We start from the raw sequence: 24777 nt of genomic DNA, 5'->3' as shown, positions 1-24777 counted from the left end.
ACACAGGTGTGATCTATTATTGAGTACTGCTTGAAAGTTTGGGATCTGCAGCACATCAGATTTAAGAAAGACACTGAAGCAACTCAGAGGCAGATTGCTAGATTTGTTACTGATAGATCTAAGCAACATGCAAGTACTATGGACATGCTTCGGAAACTCAAATGGGAATCCCTTGAGTGAAGGTGGCATTCCCCACCCACACTCCCTCCCAAGGAACACTACTGAGAAAATTTAGAGAAATGGCATTTGAAGCTGACTGCAGAACAGTTCTACTGCCATCAACATATGCTTCATGTAAGGACCACAGAGATAAGATACAAGAAATCAGTGCTCATACAGAGACATATAGACAATCATTTTCCTCTTGCCCTATTTGCGAGTGAAACAGGAAAAGAAGTGATTAGTAGTGGCACAGAGTACCCACCGCTAAACACCACACAGTGACTTGCAGGATGTATGTAGATGTAGACATACAAGTGTTAACTAATTTGGAATACTTTAAACACATGGTGTGCAGTAGTAAAAACATGGTTTTATTGTTTGTATGGCTGTTATTGTTCTCTGTACTTTCTGGTTTCTTTACCAATCATACGTTGTCATATCAAATATAAGTGCTAGTTTCAAATACTGCAAAAAGTAAGTATTATACTCCAAAAAGTAAGTACCACACACACATTTTGTTCAAAAGAGGATTTTGTATTACATGCTTTATGAAAAAATTAACAAAGATATATTTTACATAAAGTCATATTTTAGTTTTTAAGGTTATATTTATGTAAGTTTTAGGTCATAAAAACTTGCATATTTTGCTGTTTTTAGATCATTGAAATCTGGTCCCTCGTCATTATGTTTAAATTCATGATGTAATACCAAATTCTGCAACAAACACAAGAAGTATGAGAGCAGTTATGTGGCACAACTAAGCAGTGGTTTGCTATAAATGTGCATGATGTGCTCTTTTTGAATCAGTGGGGACAAATTTCCCTTTCATAGGACCTGTATAAGTTCTGGTTACTGGTGGAGATAAATAGCTCACAAATTCTGTATAAAAGCAGACTAGGACACCGTCATGCACTTGGTATGATATGGGTGACTGGATAGCCAAATGACTTATTAAAAGTTTGAAGGACTGGCTCAATCCAGATATAAAGAAACGATCACAGTGCTAACTGAAAACGTGTCAACATAGCATGAATAAAACTTGCTTCATGCTAAAGGTGTTTTGATAGAAAATCATATCTGGAGCAATAAAAATAATTCATCATGTATGTCTCTAGTTGAGAAAGGATAATTCTCTGTCAAGTCATGGTTTGGAAATGCAAATTCACCTAAGATACATATACATACATACATACATTAATCCTTGTTCTAAAGATCATGAATAAGACATTTCGTAATGATGTGGAATGTGTCACTTTAACATAAGTTTTCTTTACACAAAATAATTAATTCTTTTTTCAGTTACTACTCCATATCTAAGAATTCATCTATTGAGTAGAAGGAGTTGTCATTCAGAAATTATTTTAATTTGCTTTTAAATGTTGGTTGGCTATCTGTCAGACTTTTAATACTATTTGGCAAATGACCAAAGATTTTTGTGGCAGCGTAATTCACCCCTTTTTGTGCCAAAGTAAGATTTAATACAGAATAGTGGATATTATCCTTTCTTCTAGTGTTGTAGCTATGCACTTCGCTGTTATTTTTGAATTGGGATGGGTTATTAATGACAAATTTCATAAGTGAATATATGTATTGCGAAGATACTGTGAATATCCCAAGTTCCTTAAATAAATGTCTGCAAGGTGATCTTGGGTGGTGTCCAGCTATTATTCTGATTACACGCTTTTGTGCAATGAATACTTTCTCTCTTAATGACAAATTGCCCCAAAATACAATGCCATATGAAAGCAGTGAATGAAAATAGGCATATTAGGCTAATTTACTGATTTGTTTATCACCAAAATTTGCAATAACCCTAATAGCATAAGTAGCTGAACCTAACCGTTTAAGCAGATCATCAATGGGTTTCTTCCAATTCAATTTCTCATCAATGCACACACCCAGAAATTCTGAGAATTCTACCTTAGCAACAGACTTCCATTTATAGTCTATATTTATCAATGGTGTTGTGCCATTTACTGTACAGAGATGTATAAACTGTGTTTTCTTAAAATTTAGTGAGAGTCCATTTGCGGAGAACCACTTAATAATTTTCTGAAAGACGTTATTTGCAATTTCCTCAGCAGATTCTTGCTTTTTGGGTGTGATTGCTAAACCTGTATCATCAGCAAAAAGAACTAACTTTGCATCTTCATGAATACAGAGTGGCAAGTCATTAATATATATTAAAAACAATAAGGGACCCAAGACTGAACCCTGTGGGACACCATTATTGATACCTCCCCAGTTAGAGGACTCTGCTGGTTTTTGTAGCCTATCTGTACTGTTAATTTCAACCTTCTGCATTCTTCCAGTTAAGTATGAATTAAACCATTAGAGCAATGTCCCACAATACTTAAGCTTATCAAGAAGAATTTCATGATTCACACAATCAAAAGCCTTTGAGAGATCACAAAATATCCCAATGAGTGATGTTCGGTTATTCACTGCATTTAATATTTGATCAGTGAAAGCATATATAGCATTTTCTGTTGAAAAGCCTTTCTGAAAATAAAACTGACATTTTGTTAGCACTTCAATTTTACAAATATGTGATGTTACTCTTGAATAAATTTTCAAGAATTTTGGATAAAGCTGTCAGAAGTGTGATTGGGGGGGTAGTTGTTAGCATCAGATCTATCCCCTTTTTTATGCAATGGTTTAACAATAGCATATTTCAGTCTATCTGGAAAAATTCCCTGTTTCAGTGAGCTACTAAATATGTGGCTGTGAATCCTACTTATTTGTTGGGAACAAGCTTTTAGTAATCTGTTGGAAATGCCATCAATTCCATGTGAGCTTTTACTTTTGAGTGAATTTATTATTTTCCTGATTTCAGTAAGAGAGGTGGGTTGAATTTCAATTTTATCAAATTGTGTAGGTACTGCCTCTTCCATATACTGCCTTGCATTTTCTAATGAATAGCTGGAACCTATTTTCTCTACAACAATTAAAAATTTGTTATTAAAAATGTTTTCTACTTCTTACTTCTTGTTAACAAACTTTTCATTGTGTTTATATATAAAAACAAAGATGAGGTGACTTACCGAACAAAAGCGCTGGCAGGTCGATAGACACACAAACAAACACAAACATACACACAAAATTCAAGCTTTCGCAACAAACTGTTGCCTCATCAGGAAAGAGGGAAGGAGAGGGGAAGACGAAAGGAAGTGGGTTTTAAGGGAGAGGGTAAGGAGTCATTCCAATCCCGGGAGCGGAAAGACTTACCTTAGGGGGAAAAAAGGACAGGTATACACTCGCACACACGCACATATCCATCCACACATACAGACACAAGCAGACATATTTAAAGACAAAGAGTTTGGGCAGAGATGTCAGTCGAGGCAGAAGTGTAGAGGCAAAGAAGTTGTTGAAAGACAGGTGAGGTATGAGTGGCGGCAACTTGAAATTAGCGGAGATTGAGGCCTGGCGGATGACGAGAAGAGAGGATATACTGAAGGGCAAGTTCCCATCTCCGGAGTTCGGATAGGTTGGTGTTGGTGGGAAGTATCCAGATAACCCGGACGGTGTAACACTGTGCCAAGATGTGCTGGCTGTGCACCAAGGCATGTTTAGCCACAGGGTGATCCTCATTACCAACAAACACTGTCTGCCTGTGTCCATTCATGCGAATGGACAGTTTGTTGCTGGTCATTCCCACATAGAATGCATCACAGTGTAGGCAGGTCAGTTGGTAAATCACGTGGGTGCTTTCACACGTGGCTCTGCCTCTGATCGTGTACACCTTCCGGGTTACAGGACTGGAGTAGGTGGTTGTGGGAGGGTGCATGGGACAGGTTTTGCATCGGGGGCGGTTACAAGGATAGGAGCCAGAGGGTAGGGAAGGTGGTTTGGGGATTTCATAGGGATGAACTAACAGGTTACGAAGGTTAGGTGGACGACGGAAAGACACTCTTGGCGGAGTGGGGAGGATTTCATGAAGGATGGATCTCATTTCAGGGCAGGATTTGAGGAAGTCGTATCCCTGCTGGAGAGCCACATTCAGAGTCTGGTCCAGTCCCGGAAAGTATCCTGTCACAAGTGGGGCACTTTCGTGGTTCTTCTGTAGGGGATTCTGGGTTTGAGGGGACGAGGAAGTGGCTCTGGTTATTTGCTTCTGTACCAGGTGAGGGACTGCGTCAGCTTTCAGACAACACCACATACAAAGTTTGCCAAGGTAACCCCATTCCCGATGTCCAGGCGGAGCTTCAAGGAATCCTCCGAACCTTAGGCCCCCTGCAAAACCTTTCACCTGACTCCATCAACCTCCTGACCCCACCGACACCCCGCACCCCTACCTTCTACCTTCTTCCTAAAATCCACAAACCCAATCATCCCAGCCGCCCCATTGTAGCTGGTTACCAAGCCCCCACAGAACGTATCTCTGCCTATGTAGATCAACACCTTCAACCCATTACATGCAGTCTCCCATCCTTCATCAAGGACACCAACCACTTCCTTGAACGCCTGGAATCCTTACCCAATCTGTTACCCCCGGAAACCATCCTTGTAACCATTGATGCCACGTCCTTATACACAAATATTCCGCACGTCCAGGGCCTCGCTGCGATGGAGCATTTCCTTTCACGCCGATCACCTGCCACCCTACCTAAAACCTCTTTCCTCATCACCTTAGCCAGCTTCATCCTGACCCACAACTTCTTCACTTTTGAGGGCCAGACATACCAACAATTAAAGGGAACAGCCATGGGCACCAGGATGGCCCCCTCGTACGCCAACCTATTCATGGGTCGCTTAGAGGAAGCCTTCTTGGTTACCCAAGTCTGCCAACCCAAAGTTTGGTACAGATTTATTGATGACATCTTCATGATCTGGACTCACAGTGAAGAAGAACTCCAGAATTTCCTCTCCAACCTCAACTCCTTTGGTTCCATCAGTTTCACCTGGTCCTACTCCAAATCCCATGCCACTTTCCTTGACGTTGACCTCCACCTGTCCAATGGCCAACTTCACACGTCCGTCCACATCAAACCCACCAACAAGCAACATTACCTCCATTATGACAGCTGCCACCCATTCCACATCAAACGGTCCCTTCCCTACAGCCTAGGTCTTCGTGGTAAACGAATCTGCTCCAGTCCGGAATCCCTGAATCATTACACCAACAACCTGAAAACAGCTTTCGCATCCCGCAACTACCCTCCTGACCTGGTACAGAAGCAAATAACCAGAGCCACTTCCTCGTCCCCTCAAACCCAGAATCCCCCACAGAAGAACCACAAAAGTGCCCCACTTGTGACAGGATACTTTCCGGGACTGGACCAGACTCTGAATGTGGCTCTCCAGCAGGGATACGACTTCCTCAAATCCTGCCCTGAAATGAGATCCATCCTCCATGAAATCCTCCCCACTCCGCCAAGAGTGTCTTTCCGCCGTCCACCTAACCTTCGTAACCTGTTAGTTCATCCCTATGAAATCCCCAAACCACCTTCCCTACCCTCTGGCTCCTATCCTTGTAACCGCCCCCGATGCAAAACCTGTCCCATGCACCCTCCCACCACCACCTACTCCAGTCCTGTAACCCGGAAGGTGTACACGATCAGAGGCAGAGCCACGTGTGAAAGCACCCACGTGATTTACCAACTGACCTGCCTACACTGTGATGCATTCTATGTGGGAATGACCAGCAACAAACTGTCCATTCGCATGAATGGACACAGGCAGACAGTGTTTGTTGGTAATGAGGATCACCCTGTGGCTAAACATGCCTTGGTGCACAGCCAGCACATCTTGGCACAGTGTTACACCATCCGGGTTATCTGGATACTTTCCACCAACACCAACCTATCCGAACTCCGGAGATGGGAACTTGCCCTTCAGTATATCCTCTCTTCTCGTCATCCGCCAGGCCTCAATCTCCGCTAATTTCAAGTTGCCGCCACTCATACCTCACCTGTCTTTCAACAACTTCTTTGCCTCTACACTTCTGCCTCGACTGACATCTCTGCCCAAACTCTTTGTCTTTAAATATGTCTGCTTGTGTCTGTATGTGTGGATGGATATGTGCGTGTGTGCGAGTGTATACCTGTCCTTTTTTCCCCCTAAGGTAAGTCTTTCCGCTCCCGGGATTGGAATGACTCCTTACCCTCTCCCTTAAAACCCACTTCCTTTCGTCTGCCCCTCTCCTTCCCTCTTTCCTGATGAGGCAACAGTTTGTTGCGAAAGCTTGAATTTTGTGTGTATGTTTGTGTTTGTTTGTGTGTCTATCGACCTGCCAGCGCTTTTGTTCGGTAAGTCACCTCATCTTTGTTTTTATATATAATTTTTCCCACGTGGAATGTTTCCTTCCATTATATTTTCATTGTGTTTGATAGAAATACAGTCTTCCTGTGCTCTCGGTTGCCCTGTTTCCCTTTTCACAATGTTCCAAATTGTTTTAATTTTATTGTCAGATGTGCTAATCTCAGACATAATGCATGTACTTCTGGACTTTTTAATAACTTTTCTAAATACAGTGCAGTAATTTTTATAATGTTTCACTCTTTTGGGATCATTACTCCTCCTAGCTATAAGTTACATTTCCCTTTTCTGTGTACAAAATATTTTTATGCCTTTAATAAGCCATGGCTTTTTACATGGTTTCTTACAATTATATTTCACGGGTTTCTTAGGGAAACTGTTTTCAAATATGCTCACAAAGGTGTCAGGAAACAGGTTAAATTTTAAATTAGCATCATGTTCCCTGTACACCTTGTCCCCGTCTTAACTGTTGCAAGCTTTCCCTAAAATTTTGGTGTTAAATCATTAACGGAACGCACTATTTTGGAGGACTGTTTTGCGTTACTGTATGCAGCTATATCATATACTGTAACTAGCTGTGCATCATGATCAGACAGACCATTCTTAACAGGAAAAGTTTTTATTTGATTAAATTTATCTTTGTCTATGAAAAAGTTATTTATCAGTGTGCTGCTTTCCTGTACCACCCGAATAGGAAAATCAATAACTGATGTCAAATTGAAAGAACCAAGTAATACTTCAAGGTCAAGCTTTCTATCTGACTCTTTCAGAAAATCTACATTGAAATCCCCACAAACAATAATTTGCTTTCCTTTGTCTGACAGGTAGCACAACAAAGAATCCAAGTTCTTCAAAAATAGTTGAAAATTTCCCAATGGGGACTTATACACAGCTAAAATTATAAAAGTGCCTTTATTTAGTTTAAGCTCACATGCACATGCTTCTAGGTGTTGCTACACACAAAATTTTTTAGTTTCCGAATTTTTTTCACACTATGACTGATTTTAATATATATGGCTACTCCTCCTCTCTCCATAGTGTCTCTACTTACATGTGCTGAAAGCTTATATCCACCTACATTTACCATTTCCATACTCGTGACTGTATGATTTTCAGACAGGCATATTACATCTATTCCACCCTCAGTTTCTGACTCTTCTATACAAACAAGAAGCTCATCTACTTTGTTTTTTTAACCCCCTGATATTCTGATGCAATATATTAACATTATGTTTTAGTGTGCTTTTATGTGAATCTTGTGAAATACTAACATTATTTTTCACTGTACTGTTATGAAAATCTGGTGATATTTTCACATCTCTAGTACCTGCGTGTCTGAAATTTTAATTAAGCTTAATTTCAATCAATGTAGGATGATTGGATACTGATCTTAGCCTAAAAAAGTACTTAGACTTCTCCGTGTTTCCCAGTCATGTGCCCTCAAATTTGTCAGAGAGTGTACCATCATTTGCAAAACACATACTTTTAATGCTGTTCTACATAAAATCAATGAAGACCTCCGTAACAAAGTAGATCTTTTGTACACATTTCCCAAAAACTGTCTTGAGTAGCTTGTTCGGTAGCCCATACGCAATGAAAATGTGCATAGCTACAAACACACTACACTGACAAAAACTCTGTAGCTACAGACAAGCTGGACCTTATCAACAGCATCAGTATACAGACGGGGATTAGTAATCATGATGTCACCATAGTGAGTGTGGTTACAAAAGTTTATAAATCAGTTAAGAAGACTAGTATAGTGTTTCTGTTAGAAAGAATGGTTAAGCAGTTGTTAGTATCTCACTTAGACAATCAACTGACATCATTTAGTTTCAGCGTGATTGATGGTTTGGAATTATGAGCAAAGTTTAAACAGACTGTAAATCATACTCTGGAGAAGTATGTGCCTAGCAAGTGGATTGAGGATGGAAAAAACACACCAACATTTAACAACAAAAGTCACAAAATACTGGGAAAAAAAAGGCTGTTGCAGTCTCACTGCAAAAGAGAGCATGGAAATGAAGACAGGCAAAGGTTAGAAGAGATTCATGCGTCTGTAAAAATATCTATGTGAGAAGCATAAAACTACCTCCACTTCCATACCTTAGTGAAAGATCTGGCGATTTGTGCAACAGACAGTAAAAAGACCTATGCACGAAGCCAAGTACCCAAGAAAATTCTGGTCCTATGTAAAATCGTTAAGTGGCCTAAGAACTCTGGAGAACTATGGGCCTAATAACCAGATTAAGGATGGAAAAGACCTCTATGGTTTAACAATGAAATTCACAAAATGCTGAGGAAACAAAAGGCTGTTGCACCCTCACTTCAAAAGAGAACACACAAATGAAAACAGGCAAAGGCTAGTAGAGATTCATGCATCAGTAAAAGATATATGCATGGAGCATACAACTACCACTACCACCTTACCTTAGCAAAGGTCTGGCCAAGAGCCCAAGAAAATTCTGGCTCTACGTAAAATCATTAAGAGAGTCTAAGGCTTCCATCCAGTCACTTGTTTACCAATCTGGGATGGCAATGGAAGATAGCAAAACGAAAGTTGATGACTTAAACAAAATTTCTAGTTGGTGTGATGAATGGCAGCTAGGTCTAAATGTAGAAAAACATAAGTTAATGCAGATGAGTAGGAAAAACAAACCCATAATGTCCAGATACAGCAATATAGTGTCTTGCTTGACACAGCCATGCCATTCAAAAATCTAGCCATACTGTTGCAAAGTGATATGAAATGGAATGAGCATGTGAGGATTATGGTAAGGAAGATGAATTGGGAGACGTTTGGGAAAGAGTGGTTCCAAGAGGCCATATATAGGACAGTAACGGGACCTGTTCTTGAGTACTGCTCGAGTGTTTGGGATCTGCACCATGCTGGATTAAAGGAAGACATCAAAGCAATTCAGAGGCGGGTTGCAAGATTTGTTACTGGCAGGTTCGAACAGCATGCAAGCCTGATGCTGTGGGAACTCGTATGGGAGTACGTGGAAGGAAGGCAACATTCTTTTCAAGGATTCGAGAAACACTATTAAGAAAATTTGGAGAACCGACATTTGAAACTGGCTGCAGAAAGATTCTACTGCTACAAACATACATTTTGCACAAGGATCATGAGAATAAGAAGAGAAGTTAGAGCTCATAGAGAGGCATATAGATAGTTGCTTTTCCCTTGCTCTATTTGCAAGTGGAGCAGGAAAGGAAACAACTAGTAGAGGTGCAGGGTACACTCCACCATGCACAGTACAGTGGCTTGTGGCATATGTATGTGTATGTAAATGTGTATGTGTATGTATATGTATAGGTATATGTAGAGGTAGACTGAGACAATTGAGTTACCTATGACTCGAGGATGTTTGGTTGAAAAACATTTGTGCAGGAATGTAATGGCCTTCTGAGCTCGTACTGCTGTCATCTTGCTCTTTGTTACATCTCTTCTGTCCTTTAAAATATCCAGTTCATGTAGAACCATCCACGGTATGATGAAAACTGGACAGCCAATTCCTGTCACAAAAGAATTCAATATATTTGAAGATAAATTAAAGTATTCATCTAATGGACAAAATAACATGTGACTTCAATAACTGTTTAATCAATGAATAAATATTTAATATTTTGTTTGTGCACTATTTATTAAGTCTATGGACCACCGTTCGCTATCTGATAACTTTGCTCATAGTTCTCCCAATGGTAAAAGTTATTCAGCACTTTAATTTAAATTTCACTTTTGAAATGTTGCAAAATAAAATATGTTTATAATATAGACTAATACCCAAAATACATAAAAGGACTTTTTGGTTGAAATAGAACAAAATAGGACACTCACAAGGAAAATTACCACAACCACCAGTTGAGAAACAACAATGAACAAATTTGAAAAAAGAAAAAAGACCATTACAACAGAATGCTGTATTAATGCTGAACAAAAGAAAAAAGAATCAATGAACGATCACAACATGAAATAATCCTTTCAAGTTACACCTTTCCTCATTTCTCTAAGAATTCAAAATTTGAAAATGGCAGAGGTATCAAAATGATTATACTTGCAACTATCATTAACCTAAGAATGCTTCAAATAAATTTACCAGGACTGCACTATTTCATCAATGTTGAGCCAAATTCATCTGAGTGGATCTCAGTCCCTCTACTATGATCATAAAAACTAGACAGCATTTACAGTCTTCAAAAGATGATACTGTGACAACCATGGGCTACCATCTATATCCATATACAAAGATGTTCTCCACATTTATGTTTGTAACAAGTAATATTGTGGATATGTAAATTGATGAAATGGAAATCACATCCAATGATCTGACAAAAACTTATATACAAAATATGAAATAAAGGAGCCTATGCTCAAACCAATTCATATGTAATACAGTTTCAAGTCAACATATGGAATTGGTCCCAAATTTTAACCAAATATTTTCAAATTAAGCCACAAGTGCTATAGCTACAGGGAAGAAGGTTCCAGGATAACTATCTATAGTCTAGTTCTGTTTCGATTACAAGAGCAGTAGCAAGAAGATTGTTGAGCCTGTTTTTAGTCAATGTTTAACATGTCTGCCATAATTAGCTGTCAACATGTGCACTTTCAAGAAACAAGTTTACGTGTAATCTTGGAAAACACACACAAAACCAAACTCACTTTGTGCTTTTTCTAGAAGTCTTGTTTTTTTGGGAAGTCAGATGTTACCATTAGTACACAGAGATACTCTACAGAGGAGGTCAATATCTTAACTAACAAGGTATCAGTAAGGACTCAGATTTTAAAGAATTAAAGCCCTTTAAAAATTTTGTTAGGAAACTTTTGAAGTGACAGCGTACATAGTGAAAAATTATCATGACACAAAGTGTTCAAAGTCAGAGATGCTGTAACACATGTTATATGGTGTTAGCATGACTGCTAGTGTAGTTTATTCTTGTTTTCCTTGGTTGATATGTTGTAAACAGAGATGTTGTTTATTCACATTTCTGTATGCTATACTTCTTAAACATTGGAAACATTTATTTGTGACCCTGACATGATCATAACTACACCAGTTACAACGTGATTAGTAAGAAACAACTATGCCACGTGACATGATCAAGACTCATCTGTGCTGCCTGATGAGTTTAAGCAACCGCATCGGCTACAGTGTGTGCATAAATCCTACATGCTGTGATATGAACGTGTAATGGCTGTGCACCAATTTCCTACATGAATTATATAGAATGCTAGACTTTACCAATGGCAGCACCACCAACCGCAGATGAGAAGCAAGCAAACACAGTAGTCAGCCACACTGCAGTGCAGCCACCTCCATTCTGCCAACGAAATCTGGTGCTTTGGTTCATGCAGTTGCAGAGCCTTTTTGTGCTAGCATGTATTACACTGACAGGATCAAATACAGTTACTGTGTATTTCCAATATGAAATCTAGTTCAACTGCACTTCATCAACACATCCACATTATGAAATTGGTTGACATGCCATGTGACTATCTATCAAGTGTGTATTACCTATGTGTGAACTGATTGTCACCTAATCAAGCACTATTAGAGCGTTTTAATAAGCCTGACTTGAAAATTAACTTGGTAGTAGCTGCAGAATCCTTAAACACATTTTCAGTTTGAATATAATAAACTTTCTTGAGACAGGGAACCTTATGTCTATGAATCAGCATGGTTTTAGAAAGCATCGTTCCTGTGAAACTCAGCTTGCCATTTTCTCACATGATATACTGTGAACTATTGATGAAGGGCAACAGGCTGATTCCATATTTCTAGATTTCTTGAAAGCATCTGACACGTTGCATCATTGCTGGCTGTTAACAAAGGTACAAGTGTATGGTGTAAGTTCACAGACACACATGTAGCTCAAAGACTTCTTACATAATAGAACACAGTATGTTGTCCTCAACAGCGTGTGTTCATCAGAGACAAGGGTAACCCTAGGAGTGCCGCAGAGAAGTGTGATAGGCCCAGTGTTGTTCTCTGCATATTTAAATGATTTGGTGGACAGAGTGGACAGCAATCTGTGGTTGTTTGCTGATGACGCTGTGATGTATGGCAAGGTGTTGAAGTTGAGTGACTGTAGGAAGATATAACATGACTTAGACAAAATTTCTGATTGGTGTGACAAATAGTAGCTAGCTCTAAGCGAGGAAAAATGTAAGTTAATAGAGATGGGTAGGAAGGACAAACCTGTAATGTTCAGATGCAGTATTAGTAATTTCCTGCTTGTCACAGTCAAGCTGTTTAAATAACTAGGCTTGATGTTGCAAGGTGATATGCAATGGAATGAGCATGTGAGAACTATGGTACGGAAAGCGAATGGTCAACTTTGGTTTATTGGGAGAATTTTAGGGAAGTGTGGTTCACACGTAAAGGAGATGGGATATAGGATGCTGGTGTGGCCTATTCTTGAGTACTGCTTGAGTGTTTGAGATCTGTACCAGGTTGGAATGAAGGAAGACAATGAAGCAATTCAGAGGCAGGTTGCTAGATTTGTTACTGGTATGTTCAAACAACACTTAGATGTTATGGAGATGCTTCAGGAACTCAAATGGGAATCCCTGGAGGGAAGGCAACATTCTTTTCAAGGAACATTATTGAGAAAATTTAGAGAATCAGCATTTAAACCACCAATACACATTGCACATAAGGGCTGAGAAGATAAGAAATGAGAAATTAGGGCCCATATGGAGGCATATAGACAGTCATTTTTCCCTCGCTCTGTTTTTGAGTGGAACACGTGAGGGAGTGACTAGAAGTGGTTCTTGGTACCCTCTGCCACACACCATCCAGTGGCTTGCGGAGTATCTCTATACATGTATATGCATAAACTAGTCTCCAGACTAATATAACGAAACTGCTAGAGAATTACAATACAGAAATACAGTTGCAGGACATTCTAGTCATGCTACCAGACACACACAGGCATACACATTTAAAAATGTACTGACTATGCACATGTTACTGTCAGAAACTGCGAGATTAGGGAAGTTGCTCCAGACAGAACAACTAGATAATCTCACACTGTCGCAGCTGCTACATTGCCTGCAAAAATTAGTGAACAGTGCAGTCAGCAATGACATTCTGAGAAATATTTGGTTGTCACGCCTACCATCAGATGCACAAAAAAATACTCACAATGTGCCCCGGAGAATTGGATGCACTTGCACAGATGGCTGAACATACTGTTGAAATGTATCTATCTGCAAGTACAATCGTGATGGCACACAACCAAATGATACCACTTTGGCAATGTTTGCACTGTTTCAAGCACAGATGGCAGGACTTAAAAGTCCCAGCTTTGCAGGGGAGTATCAGATGACAATGACCCTATCGCTCAGCACAAAGTTGTAGTCACTTGCCATCCACTAAAAAATTATGCCGGTACCATAGATGGTTTGGTACAGAGGTAAGAAAGGAACATAGGAGTGGATGTCTCAGTTTATGTGGCTACCCACTCGCATCACCATAGCCGTGATGATTATCATCTGTCTCGTGCTAACAGCTCCACCATTCAGACATATTGATGGGTAACATTAGCCCTCAACCTGAGTCTCAGGTGCAGATCTAATTTTCGGTTCATAGTCACCAATGCAGTGCACCTGATACTAGTAGCAGATCTCTTGTCATTTTTTGAGCTGCTCCCAAATGTTCGACACCATCGTCTTCTGGGCATTACGACCAGCCTAAGCAGCCAGGGTCAATTTCATCACAGTGACTGTGCTGAAATATGAATAACAGCAGAATTGCCATACATTATACTTGTTACACTGTTTCCAGAAATTAGACAAGTCATCCACATTTGAGCCAGTGCAAGCCATGCTTGTCTGAGGCAGTCAACATAATATAGTCCACCCCATACCGATAACACCAGGTCCATCGATTCATGTGCAACCACGACATTTGAAACCCAAAAAGTTCAAAACAATGAAACAGAAGTTTGTCTTCATACTGACACAAGGAGTCTGCTGACCATCTAGCAGCAGCTGGGCTTTGCCACCTCTTATAGTGGCAAAGAAAGCTAATGAATGGCACCCCTGGGGGTGATTTTCGTCAACTTAACAGAAAGACTACACCTGACTGATACCCTGTGCTACACATCGAGGACTTCGTGCATAATCTGCATGATAAATATGTCTTCTCTACAATAGATAAAGTGCATGCATGCTACCAAGTACCAGTCACACCAGAAGACATCCCCAAAATGGCTGTGTGTACCCATTTGGACTTTTCAAATTCGCCAGTATTCATTTGGTCTATGTAATTACTCATAAACTATTCAGTGATTTATGGACAAAGTGACTTGCGGCTTTGACGTCTGCTTCATTACATCGATGATGTGTTAATAATGTTCAGTTCAGAGACAGAATATCTAGAACATTTACACTACCTTTTGGACCATCTTCACTTACATGGCTTCCTCATTAACCTGGTGAAGTCTATTTTCAGAACAACAGAGCTGCACTTCCTGGGCCACACAATTAATACCCATGGAATACAGCCTCCACAGGAGAAGATCGAGGCATTAGTCAATTATCCACAGCCATCAACAATATGCAAGTTACATCAATTCCTGGAAGTCACAAATTTTTATCGTCACTTTGTTCGGAATCATGCTCTCTTAGCAGTGCCTTTAAATGGATTCCTATGAGGGGGACATAAATCTGGCGACAAAGGAGAGTGAACTGATGAAGCACAAGCAGCTTTTGATAAACTGAAATTCGCTATCACAGACCCCAGCCTGTTGGCACATCCAGTCCTGCAAGCTCCTCTTGCCCTTATGGTCAACGCTTTCCTGACAGCAGTAGGTGCAGTACTGCAACAACAGATGAATCAATGCTGGCAGCCATTGACATTCTTTAGCAAGAAGCTTTCTCCAGCACAACAAAACTGGTCTATGTACAATTGTGAACCATACGCTATGTATTCCACCATTAAAAAGTTTCAACATGTGCTTGAGGGGCAATAATTTACCCTAGTTACTGACCACAAGCCTCACACATACAAGTTTTGACAAAGGTGTTACAAAGCATTGCCATACCACCTTCATCAATTAGATTACATTGTGAAAATCACAAGCAACATCATACATGTCAACAGAGAAAGGAAACTGCCGGCTGGTGCCCTATCTCGAGTCCAAGAAATGACAAGCATTGTGGATTACGAAGTGGTAACAGCAGCACAACAACTCGATCCAGAGTTACAAGAGATTTTAGCACAACCCACTGATCTACAATGCATATCCCACAACCAACAGCATCTGTATGGATATACTGTGATGTATCAACACCCTTTTTTGACAATTGGTTTCTACCAAAAAACCATCACTTCATTATATCCACGGGTCCATCGCACTACCAAATTGGTCAAACGACCATTCGATCGACTGAGTTTAAGAACAGATTGTCAGATTTATGTGCGGCAATTCACTGCCCATAAGGGCAATAAAATTACTCCACACGTTCATAAGCCTCTCGGTACATTTCTACCACCTCTACATCTACATCTACATCCATACTCCGCAAGCCACCTGACGGTGTGTGGCGGAGGGTACCCTGAGTACCTCTGTCGGTTCTCCCTTCTATTCCAGTCTCGTACTGTTTGTGGAAAGAAGGATTGTCGGTATGCTTCTGTGTGGGCTCTAATTTCTCTGATTTTATCCTCATCGTCTCTTCGCGAGATATACGTAGGAGGGAGCAATATACTGCTTGACTCTTCGGTGAAGGTATGTTCTCGAAACTTTAACAAAAGCCCGTACCGAGCTACTGAGCGTCTCTCCTGCAGAGTCTTCCACTGGAGTTTATCTATCATCTCCGTAACGCTTTCGCGATTACTAAATAATCCTGTAACAAAGCGCGCTGCTCTCCGTTGGATCCTCTCTATCTCTTCTATCAACCCTATCTGGTACGGATCCCACACTGCTGAGCAGTATTCAAGCAGTGGGCGAACAAGCGTACTGTAACCTACTTCCTTTGTTTTCGGATTTGCATTTCCTTAGGATTCTTCAGTCTGGCATCTGCTTTACCGACGATCAACTTTATATGATCATTCCATTTTAAATCACTCCTAAAGCGTACTCCCAGATAATTTATGGAATTAACTGCTTCCAGTTGCTGACCTGCTATTTTGTAGCTAAATGATAAGGGATCTATCTTTCTATGTATTCGCAGCACATTACACTTTTCTACATTGAGACTCAATTGCCATTCCCTGCACCATGCGTCAATTCACTGCAGATCCTCCTGCATTTCAGTACAATTTTCCATTGTTACAACCTCTCGATACATCACAGCATCATCTGCAAAAAGCCTCAGTAAACTTCCGATGTCATCCACAAGGTCATTTATGTATATTGTGAATAGCAACGGTCCTATGACACACCCCTGCGGCACACCTGAAATCACTCATACTTCGGAAGACTTCTCTCCATCGAGAATGACATGCTGCGTTCTGTTATCTAGGAACTCTTCAATCCAATCACACAATTTGTCTGATAGTCCATATGCTCTTACTTTGTTCATTAAGGACTATGGGGAACTGTATCGAACACCTTGCGGAAGTCAAGAAACACGGCATCTACCTGTGAACCCGTGTCTATGGCCCTCTGAGTCTCGTGGACGAATAGCGCGAGCTGGGTTTCACACGACTGTCTTTTTCAAAACCCATGCTGATTCCTACAGAGTAGATTGATAATGCACATTTGGATATAATAGGATATTTACCACTATCTGAGTGGTACATCCTGTCTTACCATAGTAGATCGATTTCTTGATGCTTTCTTTGACACATACAAGGAAATATCTCTCTTGAAATGAATGAGAAAGAAATACATTGTCTGAAAGATTTAAAATCGATATCAAATTAGCATTCCTAGCTGACATAACTCTGCAGCTCAAAAATCTGAATTTGTCATTGCAGGGCAAAGGGCAGTTAACAGCTGACATGCACGATGAAATTAGAGTGTTCATAGAAAAGTTTTGTTTGTTTGAGAGGTAAATAAGCAATGAAATTTTAACATTCTTCAATTGTGTTTAAAACAACCTCAAGATACCAATTTCGATGCTTACAAAGCCATGATAAAGCAGTTCACCACACCTTTTGAAACAAGGTTCTGATAAGTCACCACTTTCAATACGGAAATGAAATTGTTCAGCACTCCTTTCTCACTTTCACCCGATGATTTTCCACCACCATGACAGTTAGAAGTTACAGACTTGCAAAATTCGACTTTGCTGAAAGACAGATACCACAACATGTGGAATTTGTCATGGTGGTATCATTCATTACTGCAAAAACATTTCTCAAGTTGTAAAATAATGGTGCGCAGTTCATGTACATGTTTGGATCTTCATATTGTTATAAGCAGCTTTCTCAGCAGTGAAAAGAACAAAAACGAGGGAACAATCTTTTCTTCAGGATGTGACAATGAAGAGCATTCTCCAAATCAACACAGCAAACACTTTGATGCCTGATATTTCTGCTCTCGTTTCGAACAGAAAATGTCGAATTTCAGAACCCAAATAAACATATTAAATTTCTTTTAAAACATTTATTTTTTATTTATTTTGCTAACTTTCTATTTCTCTGAAGTAGCATGACACTTTATTATAGCAGCAAAGAGTATTAGGTTGCCAGTCACATAAGGTGCGGAAGGTAGATCAAAAGGCTCATCATCTGCTGTGCCACTCGCTGCCGTATCATTTGATTGTTAACAACCAGTGGGAATGCTCCACGGAATAGTGGGTGCTCTGCAGCTCAACAGAGAGCTTACAAGCTGAAACAGCTTGGTCTGTACAGAATGCAAAAAGCTCCCCAACAAACGTTAGTCATTCATACAGAGTGACGATTACCGAACTGTATGAAATAAAATTGTCATAACTTCTGAACTGTTTGCATTAGGAAACTCAGACTGCACAGTTGGCCATGAGGCATGATGGGAATTAGTATGCGCATGCATGGTTTGGTTTAGCAACAAAGCCAACATTCATTTGGATGGGTATGTCAATAAACAAAATTGGTGCATTTGGGGGACCGAGAATTCACATTTTGCGATTGAAAAGTCTCTTCACCCTCAATGGGTGACTGTGTGGTGGGCAATGTCCAGTCACGGAATAATCCATGGAATATTCCTCGATAGCAAGGTGTCTACCGAATGGTACGTGAAGGTTTTAGAAGACGATTTCATCCCCATTATCCAAAGTGACCCTGATTTCAAAAACATGGAGTTCATGTAAGATGGATCTCCACCTCATTGAAGCAGGAGTGTGTTTGATGTTCTGGAGGTGCACTTTGAGGACTGTTTTCTGGCTCTGGGGTACACAGAGGACACCAGGATGGGCCTCGACTGGCCACCATATTCTCTGGATCTGAACACAGCCAACTCCTTTTTGTGGAGCTATATTAAAGACAATGTGTACAGCTACAACCCCAAAACCATTGCAGAGCTGAAAACCACCATTCAGGTCATTGACAGCATCAATGTTCCAACACTTCAGCAGGTCATGCAGAATTTTGCTATTCGTCTGCGCCACATCATCACCAATGAAGGCACGCATACTGAACATGTCATAACCTAAATCCGAACATCTGTAGTAATATTTACATGTTGAATAAAGTGTGTGGATGCTGTAGTTTGTAACTAATATTTTTTTCATATAGTTCAATAACTGTCACCCTGTACCGGGAAATTTTCAGAGAATTAAAACAGGCAACAGTTATGCCTCTGCTAAAGAATGTAGGAGACACAAAACTACATGCTCATTTCCTTGCTGTCATCATTCTCAAAAATAGCAGAGTCAGTTATGAAATATGATGATGATGAAGTCCCATACTCCGTGACTGAGCGTAGGGGAACGATCCAGGAAACCCGCATCGCTGTACTCCGCAAGGTCCTAGTGGAGGTGGTTTGCCATAACCTTCCTCTGATTATGAAATATAGTTTAAAGAATACATACAACTTTCTAAGTGTGTCACAGTTTATATTTCTGAAGTGACAGAAGTACAGAACCAGCCATAGTAGAATTTAAAAAAATGGTACTTGGTGCTCCTGACAAGGACAAGTGTGTCAAGGCATAAAGCTTATGCACGACTTTTGATAATGTTAATGATATAATTCTACTAAATAAGTATGAATTATTATACATAATATGTGTAGCTAACAACTGCTTTGGCTAATACCTAACAGATAAGGTACAAAGAACAGAGAAAAACAAATGTCAAATAAGGCTGCACTTCTACCAAAATACATTAATCAGAATGATAAATGCTCCTATCATAGCACAAAAAAGGTGAATATGTCCTGGGCAGAGTTACAGATGTAAAAGAAGGGAAGTAGCTTTTCAACTTATCTGGCAGCTTCAAAGATATTTAAATCAAAACATCTTGACATATTCAAACTTTTTTACTTGTTAGCATTAGCACCCATGTCATGTAAAACAAAGCATTGTGTTAAGTATGATACATTATGTCATCCACCCATAGGAATAAATCCACCCCCAGAAATTTCATCCCCACCAGAAAACTTTTTTTAGCTACTATTTTTATGCTTTTCATCCACATGATATTATATATTGTTTACTATGGGTTGCGAAACTTCTGGATTTTGCACAGAATCAGACTTTGGCTAACAAACTGCAGGATGTAGGTGTGCCAACACCTTGCAGCTAAGAGAGTTCAGTGAGCTGGGACATAGTGTTAACTTGCAAAAAAAGTGCAAATATGTCAAGATGTTTTGATTTAAATGCCATTGAAGCCCTGCCCGATAAGTTCCCTTCTTTTATATTCCCAATTCTCCCCAGGACATATTTGCCTTTCTTGCACTATGATAGGGACATTTTTCATTGTGTTTCCTAACTTTTACTCTACCTTAGTTTTGACAATAGACTGCCACACGTAGGCAACTGATGCAGATTTTCAAGTAGTTAAAGTCCATCCTTCTTGTAGACGTGGCACAGTGGCTGACAATATAAACGATGGAAATGGAACATCATAGCCATGTTTTCAAAGTATTTATTATTCACATGACTAGTTTCAAAATTGAAGAGACCTTTGGAGAAAAGAGAACCACTTACATGAATATCAAGAGCTCAGATGGAAACCCAGTTCTAAGCAAAGAAGGGAAAGCAGAAAGGTGGAAGGAGTATATAGAGGGTCTATACAAGGGCGATGTTCTCGAGGACAATATTATAGAAATGGAAGAGAATGTAGATGAAGATGAAACAGGAGATATGATACTGCGTGAAGAGTTTGACAGAGCATTGAAAGACCTAAGTCGAAACAAGGCCCTGGGAGTAGATAACATTCCATTAGAACTACTGACAGCCTTGGTAGAGCCAGGCCTAACAAAACTCGACCATCTGGTGAGCAAGATGTATGAGACAGGCGAAATACCCTCAGACTTCAAGAAGAATATAATAATAATTCCAGTCCCAAACAAAGCTGGTGTTGACAGATGTGAAAATTACCGAACTATCAGTTTAATAAGCCACGGCTGCAAAATGCTAACACGAATTCTTTACAGACGAATGGAAAAACTGGTAGAAGCTGACCTCGGGGAAGATCAGTTTGGATTCCGTAGAAATGTTGGAACACGTGAGGCAATACTGACCCTACGACTTATCTTAGAAGAAAGATTAAGGAAAGGCAAACCTATGTTTCTAGCATTTGTAGATTTAGAGAAAGCTTTTGACAATGTTGACTGGAATACTCTCCTTCAAATTCTGAAGGTGGCAGGGGTAAAATACAGGGAGCGAAAGGCTATTCACAATTTGTACAGGAACCAGATGGCAGTTATAAGAATCGAGGGGCATGTAAGGGAAGCAGTGGTTGGGAAGTGAGTGAGACAGGGTTGTTGCCTATCCCCGATGTTATTCAATCTGTATATTGAGCAAGCAGTAAAGGAAACAAAAGAAAAACTCGGAGTAGGAATTAAAATCCATGGAGAAGAAATAAAAACTTTGAGGTTCGCCGATGACATTGTAATTCTGTCAGAGACAGCAAAAGACCTGGAAGAGCAGCTGAACGCAATGGACAGTGTCTTGAAAGGAGGATATAAGATGAACATCAACAGAAGCAAAATGAGGATAATGGAATGTAGTCAAATTAAATCGGGTGATGCTGAGGGAATTAGATTAGGAAATGAGAGGCTTAAAGTGGTAAATGAGTTTTGTTATTTGGGGAGCAAAATAACTGATGATGGTCGAAGTAGATAGGATATAAAATGTAGACTGTCAATGGCAAGGAAAGCGTTTCTGAAGAAGAGAAATTTGTTAACATCGAGTATAGATTTAAGTGTCAGGAAGTCGTTTCTGAAAGTATTTGTATGGAGTGTAGCCATGTATGGAAGTGAAACATGGACGATAAATAGTTGAACAAGAAGAGAATAGAAGCTTTCGAAATGTGGTGGTACAGAAGAATGCTGAAGATTAGATGGGTAGATCACGTAACTAATGAGGAGGTATCGAATAGAATTGGAGAGAAGAGAAATTTGTGGCACAACTTGACTAGGAGAAGGGATCGGTTGGTGGGGCATATTCTGAGGCATCAAGGGATCACCAATTTAGTATTGGAGGGCAGGGTGGAGGGTAAAAATCGTAGAGGGAGACCAAGAGATAAATACACTACACAGATTCAGAAGGATGTAAGTTGCAGTAAGTACTGGGAGATGAAGAAGCTTGCACAGGATAGAGTAGCATGCAGAGCTGCATCAAACCAGTCTCAGGACTGAAGACCACAACAACAACAGTTTCAATGCTACATTTGTGTCATCTTCAGGTGCTATTATTAACCAATTAAGTATTCCCAGTCATTGGCTCATGTATCATAGGACCCATACAATAACTAGGTGCTGTGGATTGTAATTCATTAGGAGTGCATACTCAAAATGTTAGTCACCAAGATGTAGATTTTTCTTGACTCTAGTGATGACCAATCAGTTGTAAGTTTTCTATTGTCTTTTGAACCCTGGTGCCTATATCATGCAACAGATAAAGCTTACACAAAACAACAGGATGACCATTAATTAAATGTTTTTCTCTATCTTCTTACAAAATTTGAACTGATTCACACAAGTCTGAAACATGTGGCACACAAATGTATTTACTATCTGAATGACGCTAGGTTTTTGAAAGCAAGTTTCCAATTTTATTCAGGGTGTATACATGGAAAAAAAAAAAAAATCCCGGATTTTTCCCAGATAAAAATACACTTTCTCCCAGGTGAAAATACACTTTTTCTGTATTAAGTGACAGTATACTTTTCCTTGGAGCAGTAAAACTTATCAATCCTTTGAATGGTTACGGTTTTATACACCAGTGTAGATGTTTCGGAAAGAAAGATCTTCGATATGCAGCAACATGTACACTGCATATTTTCATATTACAGAAGTATAAATTTGAATTCCACCATACACCACGTTACTTTGCGGAGCATTGAAATTGAAATTCCGATGCGCTTTTGTAAGCCAGGCATAGCTTATGTCATGTGGTCTCACAGCGGATATTCAGGGAATAGGACACATGATGTAGTCAGCTAATGGTTTAAAGTAATATACATAATATTGCTGCAAGAAAAGCAAAGCTTTCACATATAATATTGGTCCTGAAGATTAATAAGCTGCAAGAAAAGCTAAGCTTTCACATATAATATTGATCTTTTTTGTGCATGTTACACTGTAAGATATATCACACAAAGGTACCAGAAAAATTTTTAATAATGACATAAATGTCTGATCTTCTGGGCTCGAAATTTTTCTAAATGGTCATCCTCAAAGAGCTGATTTTTAAATGAGAGTCAAATGCTCTGCGATTTAAGAAATTCATCATACATTCTCGCACATAGTTCAGCTCACATAAAAGGAAATTTACTTTGAAAGTAATGCTTTTCAAACAACCATTCACAATATTCTCCTGCGACCTGTTAGAGATAGGATCATTTCAGCAGCTGCCAGAGAGCACAGGAAAACAGGCGTCACCGCGCCTGCACAGGTATGACGATGCAGGAAGCCCATATGTTCATAAGTGTAAAACATTATAGGATCTTACATTATGCCATAAACGAAACAAGACATCAGAGGATACTCCAAGAGCTTCAGAATTTCGTGAACCATACTAAAATGCATAATTCGGCTTACAGTGCAGATTCGGATGTAAATTTTCTTGGAGTACCACTACTGTATTATCTCGTGTCTGGTTCTTTATTATGGAATAATGCCATATGTGCTAGAAGATGGAAAGATGCACTTGTGAAATGCAGCAAACAGTTGAAACTAGCCAACAGTGTGGAATTTTCAAATAAATTGGCTGCCAAATTGGCTGCCTCAGCGGAAAAGATTACTAAAAGCCAAATTTCTTTACCAAACCGACAAAAATAACTTCACTGTTCTGAAAGGCAATAAATGCTTGAATGTCAGAAAGGTGGAAATAAAATATGATCAGAAACTAATAACATATTTTAGCCTTCCGTAATTATGTGAATGTATTATAATTGATAGCTCTCAGCCACAGAAATCCGTTTTGTTATCATTTGATGTGAGAGCAATAAATGAAAAGGAAACAGCAAAAATCACTAAACGTAAACTCGGGTCACATGGAGACTATCCACTTCCCCACTGCAACTCAGACTGCTCTGTGCATCAGCACCGGATCAACTATATTTCTGAACCGCGGCAATACTATAAATAGTGGTGTGGTGGCCCTCCCTTCCTCCCTGGAGCATTTGAGGTAAGACACCAGAAATTTTAAACAAAAACAGAGACAGACAGAGAGAGAGAGAGAGAGAGAGAGAGAGAGAGAGAGAGAGAGATTTGACTTTTCAAAAATATGTTGATTTTATAGTGCACATATTTCTGAAGAGTCTGATATATACAACATGTGTTCGAGGAAATGTAAGATATTTCGGTTTGTGGAATTCAAACGTATAACATTTTGTAATGGTTGCCATCAAAGTATATTCAGGACAGTGGAAATTAAAATATCCTGTGGTACCTCTCCTGTTCCCATGCGGCCAGTTTGACATCCAGCCCATCAGTCCCCCACCCCCTTCTCTCTCTCACATAAATAAGTAATAATAATAATAAATAAATAAATAAAAACTCACAATTAATATTGGATGGGATTATTTGTAACTCGAAGAACAAGAACTCTTCAGAAAATTTGCACTCTTTATTTCCTATTAGCTAATAACCTGCATTTTTTGTGCAACATAAAATTAAATATAGGATACATGAAACCAATAAAGACAAGTAAGAAGCAAGACAGAACACATTTCCTCAATCCTTATGTCCTAGCATTTTTCCCTCTCTAACCTTGCTGCAGCTTCACTTGGCATGCTTTCCTTTCTGCGAAAG

General features: G+C 39.6%; 1 protein-coding gene across 3 annotated transcripts in view; it reads right to left on the bottom strand.

The window, feature by feature from the left end:
* LOC124612647 (transcriptional protein SWT1) overlaps positions 1-24777 on the bottom strand; it is a 284350-nt gene that overhangs the window by 150882 nt on the left and 108691 nt on the right. For all 3 annotated transcript variants that reach the window (XM_047140954.1, XM_047140952.1, XM_047140953.1), the window contains one exon: positions 9775-9939. In XM_047140954.1, coding sequence (XP_046996910.1) covers positions 9775-9939 — 165 coding nt within the window. The remainder of the gene's footprint in view (positions 1-9774; positions 9940-24777) is intronic.

This window comes from Schistocerca americana, chromosome 4 (assembly GCF_021461395.2).
Source record: "Schistocerca americana isolate TAMUIC-IGC-003095 chromosome 4, iqSchAmer2.1, whole genome shotgun sequence".
In the NCBI taxonomy this organism is placed as follows: Eukaryota; Metazoa; Arthropoda; class Insecta; order Orthoptera; family Acrididae; genus Schistocerca; species Schistocerca americana.
Note: the sequence above shows the minus strand (reverse complement) of the source record. Positions and strands in the feature narration are given on the sequence as shown.